We start from the raw sequence: 5736 nt of genomic DNA, 5'->3' as shown, positions 1-5736 counted from the left end.
ATAAGAACTTTCCTGACCCATGACTTATAAAAAAAATACATCATTTATGTTAAAAATATATTTATTTTAATTTGTTTTGATTATTTTTCTTCTTTATCTTATTTATGTAAAAAAAAAAAAAAAAAAAATCTTATTTTTATTTATTTTATTTGTTTATTTTTTTCCTTCACCTGTACTTGTCTTTATGATTGTATTCATACATTGTTTGATCTTATTGAACATTTAAATAGAAAAAAACTCCACAGTTTTACCAGCATTTGTGGACTTTTCAGACGGTCCCTTACCACACCCTCCAGTAGCGGTTCTAGCTTGTATGGCGCCCTGGGCGAAACCCGCTTCATTGTTGATGCCCAGGGCGGCAAAAGATGCCACCCTGGGCAACTGCCCATGTCGCCCATGCCTAAATCTGCCCCTGACACCCTGCACAGTATTAGCATGTTTTAGCATGTGAGGACTTTTCAGACGGTCCCTTACCCACCGTAAGCAAATTTTCCAGCTTATATCAATGTTAAATTGGCGATCTGAAGCGATATCACCGTGACGCCATCTGACCAGCTTAAATACGGGATGCATCATTTTATCTTTAAATATGGGACGATCCTGTATTTTACGGGACAGGTGGCAACCCTAGGAATACAGTTACTAATATTTAGATATATTTTAAATATATAATCCCGTTACATGTATACCATTACTCCCCAGCCCTGTTTACAGCACATTGGATGCTTATTAGTCATTTATTGCGCGTCCATCTATTTGAACTACATTACCCATAATCCCTCTGCCGGTGCGTGTGCTGCGTCTCCGCCCTCGGGAGCGCGCACGACGGAATGCAGCTCTGATTCCAGCGCGATGGAAAAACAAAGTTGGTGAAAGTTTCTCGCAGAGATGGAGCGGACGGGGAGGTGCTGATTTATGCACGATTATGCATGATAGTAAACACGAAGAAGAGATTAACTTAACTCGCCGAGAACTCAATAGACGTACGGAATTTGAACTTTTAAGGCTTGATTGTGTGAATCGGACGGTGAAAATGTCGCAGCCCGTTTGCGCTGTGAAACTCGCAATGCTTTTATTTCTCTGTGCGGGGTTGAAAGTGATTCACGGAGACTCGGATCTTTCGGAACCAGAACCCTGTCCGTCTGTGTGCTCGTGTGTTGGATCTTTAGCGGACTGTAGTCGATTAAAACACGGCAGGAGTTTGGAGCGGCTTCCCGCGTGCATCACCCATCTGTGAGTCTTTGTGTCTCTCATTGGAAAAAACATGTTTATTTATTGATTTATCTGCTGTTGAATCTGCCTCAAACATTTAGGATATAATGTGAATTATATTTAAAGTCGTTATAAAAAATTACAAGAATGTTTGTACTGTTAAACAAACATGTAAACAAACATGACTAAAAAGTATGGTCAAAATTGACCATTAAATTCACACCATTAATTAATATTAAAAGTACTGGTCAGAATTTTGCATTTGATTCAATGTGTGTTCAGTTTAAATGCCCAAAATAATCTAAACACAATCCCACACACTTATTAAAATGAGTTTAAGGTCCAAACAACTTCAATGTGTCATAGGAATTAAAATAAAAATTATTCATTGATCCATTGGCGTAGAATTGGGGGGTGACTAGGGAACCCGTCCCCCCCAATGCTGTGAACAAACATGATCCCTAATGCTTTTTCTGAATGTTTGATATGATACAGTGTATACATATTTAAGAGTATGCAATGCATACACTTTTTTATTGATCTGTGCATTTATTTGAACTGCTTTTATGCATTGTGTAATGTGTTATAATGAAACATTACAATTAGGGATGTGCGAGACTAGTCGAATAAACAGTTCTGATGCTGCTAGTCGACATTGGAATTACTAGTCGGTTAAAATCCCCCCCCACCATTAAACTGATCAAAATTTTTACACCTTTACGTTCCGCTTTATATATTTTACAGTGGCTGCGCTTAAATTACTGTCATATTAATGTTACATATTTTAAATAGAATTAATAATACAAAAGAGGATATCTGGAGTAGATACAGAGTTTCATTTCACCTCAGTCTGCGCGTGCTTCTACCCTCTCTCACTTGCGGCGCACGCGGGAAAATATCCTCTTGCTAGACAAGCAAAGTAGTTATGAAATCACTTCGGTGGTGTTGGTGCCGAAATCGGATTTCCAAACGCTATGGATGTTTTCACATTTGAGTCTTCGTTAAATCTGTGGATGCTTGTACGTTATTTTTCAGCTGTGCAGGCTTTATCAAGCGCAGGATAGCCGCCTCCCGTCTTTCACCGGACCATGTCGACGTGTTAATTTAGCTCATTTAAAAATGTATGCTTTTGAGTAGCCTAGAAAATCAACGATGTGCCGACTGCTTAACGGGTTAAACTAGCTTTTTATTGTGTGTGCACGTCATGTTTAGAATACATTAGGTTTGTTGTAGGCTACATCATAGGCCTATGGCTACTTTTTTTTTTTTTTTTTACATCGTAACTGTTATTGGTTAATGTTCTTTACCGAACAGCTGTCATATTAGATCAATGGTTAATGCACGACTGCATGTCGAGAAATACGCGCAACTTTTCAGCGCATTTTCTCTCTCTCGTAGATTTGGCTTAGTCTACCTGTTAATTATTTTCAACAATACCCTGACTGTTTTTTTAGGGGGGTTCCTCTCCTTTTCTCCCCAATTTGGAATTCCCAATTCCCAATGCGCTCTTAAGTGCTCGTGGTGGTGTAGTGACTCGCCTCAATCCGGGTGGCGGAGGACGAATCTCAGTTGCCTCCGCGTCTGAGACCGTCAATCCGCGCGTCTTATCACATGACTTGTTGAGCGCGTTACCACGGAGACATAGTGCATGTGGAGGCTTCACGCTATTCTCCGCGGCATCCGCACACAACTCGCCACGTGCCCCACCGAGAGTGAGAACCACATTATAGCGACCACAAGGAGGTTACCCCATGTGACTCCACCTTCCCTAGCAACTGAGCTTGCTTAGGAGACCTGGCTGGAGTCACTCAGCACGCCCTGAATTCGAACGTGCGACTCCAGGGGTGATAGTTAGCGTCAGTACTCGCTGAGATACCCAGGCCTTAAATATTCCTGTTTTAATATGTTAAGTAACGTTTACGTGGTGAATTCCGTTTAGAACAGGCGGGGTTGCTCCATTGGTCCTGCACTATTCATTCAGTTGTTTTCAATAAATATGTCTATTAAATATTCGCTAACATTGATTCAGTGAATGTGTGTCATGTTCTATATTTAATGTACAGTTATCATAATGCAAGGCGAGCACGTCGCATATAAATGCCCCTTTTCAGTGGAATTTAACTTCGGATTTCGAATAGATTAAGTATTTGAAATAGGTCGCATAAACACATTTTTTTTTGACTGTTTTCTGAAGGTTGGTTTCTTTTTAGACTAGTCAACTAGTCGACTTCAAAATCTCAGTTTAAACGTCAGTCGTTCAGCGATCCCCATTTGGTCCCCCTCAATGTTCAAACCAAATCTACGCCGTTGCATTGATCAAAAAAAGTTTGCAATCCAAATAAAGTGATTTTAATGCTGATGATGTCATGTTGTGAATAAAGTTGAAGTGAGAATGTTTGAAAGGTTTTAGCACATGAATCAGTGTATTGTGTTTCACAGTACTTTGTTTTAACTTCATTTGCATGTTATTTTTATACATTACAGGACTGACTTTATTTTTTCACGCTTACATTTACGTTCTTATTGCATTCTGTTTTATTTCAGTCCTGTTGTGCATGTTTGTTTTCATTTGATTATATTGATTACACTTCAGTAAACACGGAAAATAATTGTATTCCTACTTTTAAAAGACTCCAGCCTCTTTCGTGCACGTTTCGTAAAGTTTATATAGAGAGGAGCTGTGCTCTCAGGGGGGTTTGAGGTGGATTTTTTGCACTCTGGCATGCTAATTTATGAGCAGTTCTGCAGCGCATGTTAACGCATTAAACTGGCTGAGCTTTTGTTTTTCCCTCGCCTATTATTTCTGCTGAATTAGCAGCTAAACCTGACTAGAGATGGAAGCCATTAAGAGAGAGAGAGAGATGGAGGCCTCAAGTTTTTGGCTGTGAAGCGCTCTCGTTGCCAGAATGGGAATGGAAAAATAGAAGGAAAAAAGCATTTCATGATTTACATCTGGAAAGAGAAAAGTGTGTGTGTGTTTTCTCGTCTGTGGAGAGTTTGAGGCGACAGCAGCTGTTTTAAATCACTTCAGTTTCAGAGTAAAACACAAAACTGACTCACACCTTTACGAAAAACGACTACCATGGTTTTTTTAGACGTTGGGGCTAGGTAAAAATATAGATTTTCATTGATGCACTGGTATCTTCATTTGAAATGATCTTAATATCGTTTAGTGCTCGTGCACTCTGCTGGTGATGAAATTTGCGCCACGCATCCTGTATGCGAATGCTCAGCGTCTGACCGAAGAATACTTTTTAAAAAATTATGATTTTTTCCCTTTTCTCCCCAATTTGGAATACCCAATTCCCAATGCACTCGAAGTCCTCGTGGTGGCGTAGTGACTCAATCCGTGTGGCGGAGGACGAATCTCAGTTGCCTCCGCGTCTGAGACCGTCAATCCGTGCATCTTATCACGTGGCTTGTTGAGCGCGTTACCGCGGAGACATAGTGCATGTGGAGGCTTCACGCTATTCTCCACGGCATCTACGCACAACTCACCACACACCCCACCGAGAGCGAGAACCACATTATAGCGACCACGAGGAGGTTACCCCATGTGACTCTACCCTCCCTAGCAACCGGGCCAATTTGGTTGCTTAGGAGACCTGGCTGGAGTCACTCAGCACGCCTTGGGTTCGAACTCGCGACTCCAGTTGTGGTAGTCAGCGTCAATACTCGCTGAGATACCCAGGCCCCCCTCAATATCGATTCTTAAATCCCAAGATCGATCTTTTACTCTATGCATAAATCACTCACATATGAAACCAAATTTTGTGCTATGTGACTAAAAAATGTCTGTGATTGTCCACTGGCTGATAAATGTTCAGCAGCGAGATCTTTTCATTGCGTGTTGAGAGTAAAATTTGTATTATAATGTGTCCAAAGACGAGATCCACACAACCCATTTCTCATTGAATAATGTCTCTTTTAATACTCTTTCTGTTCTGTACAGTCAGTTGATGATAAAAAAAGACATTTAATTCTAATTACGAATAGCTGATGATGTAAATTAAATTAAAGTAGCCATTTGAGTCCTCTCTCGTTAATAGGCGCTCATTTACTTAAAGGTACAGTACCATTACCAGTGCAAATACTCGTAAATGGTACTTGTAAACATTATGCATGTTAAAAATAAAAATGTGAAAAATATATATGCAATTTCAAGACATCATATTCAATCTGTGCGAAAATGAAATAAAGTTGTAAATCAAATATGTACATTTAAAATGTCCTAAGTCACACAAGAGGGCGCAATGAATACATTACAAACCAAACAGCACCTTGTTATTATTGCAACAAAAAATAAAAATCTGCATAATAAATAAAAAACGATTTATCCTGTTACTCACATGCTAAGCAGAAAAAAAGCTTCATTAACAGTTCTATGTTAACTTGGTATTGCACTTGTAAGCAAATATGCAATAAAACTGTTTAAAATAAATATGAACAATTTAAATTGGTCCCTGTATAATTAACATCATTAGCTGACAGAGAATTTCTTTCATATGTAAGCAAAATGGACAG

General features: G+C 39.5%; 1 protein-coding gene across 1 annotated transcript in view; it reads left to right on the top strand.

Moving 5' to 3' along the window:
• The first annotated feature begins 830 nt into the window (after positions 1-830).
• The window catches only part of LOC127435169 (leucine-rich repeats and immunoglobulin-like domains protein 3), a 31742-nt gene continuing 26836 nt past the window's right edge, over positions 831-5736 (top strand). Inside the window, exon 1 of the mRNA XM_051688406.1 lies at positions 831-1233. Coding sequence (XP_051544366.1) covers positions 926-1233 — 308 coding nt within the window. The 5' untranslated portion in view covers positions 831-925. The remainder of the gene's footprint in view (positions 1234-5736) is intronic.

This window comes from Myxocyprinus asiaticus, chromosome 45 (assembly GCF_019703515.2).
Source record: "Myxocyprinus asiaticus isolate MX2 ecotype Aquarium Trade chromosome 45, UBuf_Myxa_2, whole genome shotgun sequence".
NCBI classification, from domain to species: domain Eukaryota; kingdom Metazoa; phylum Chordata; class Actinopteri; order Cypriniformes; family Catostomidae; genus Myxocyprinus; species Myxocyprinus asiaticus.
This window is presented reverse-complemented; position numbering and strand designations above follow the sequence as displayed.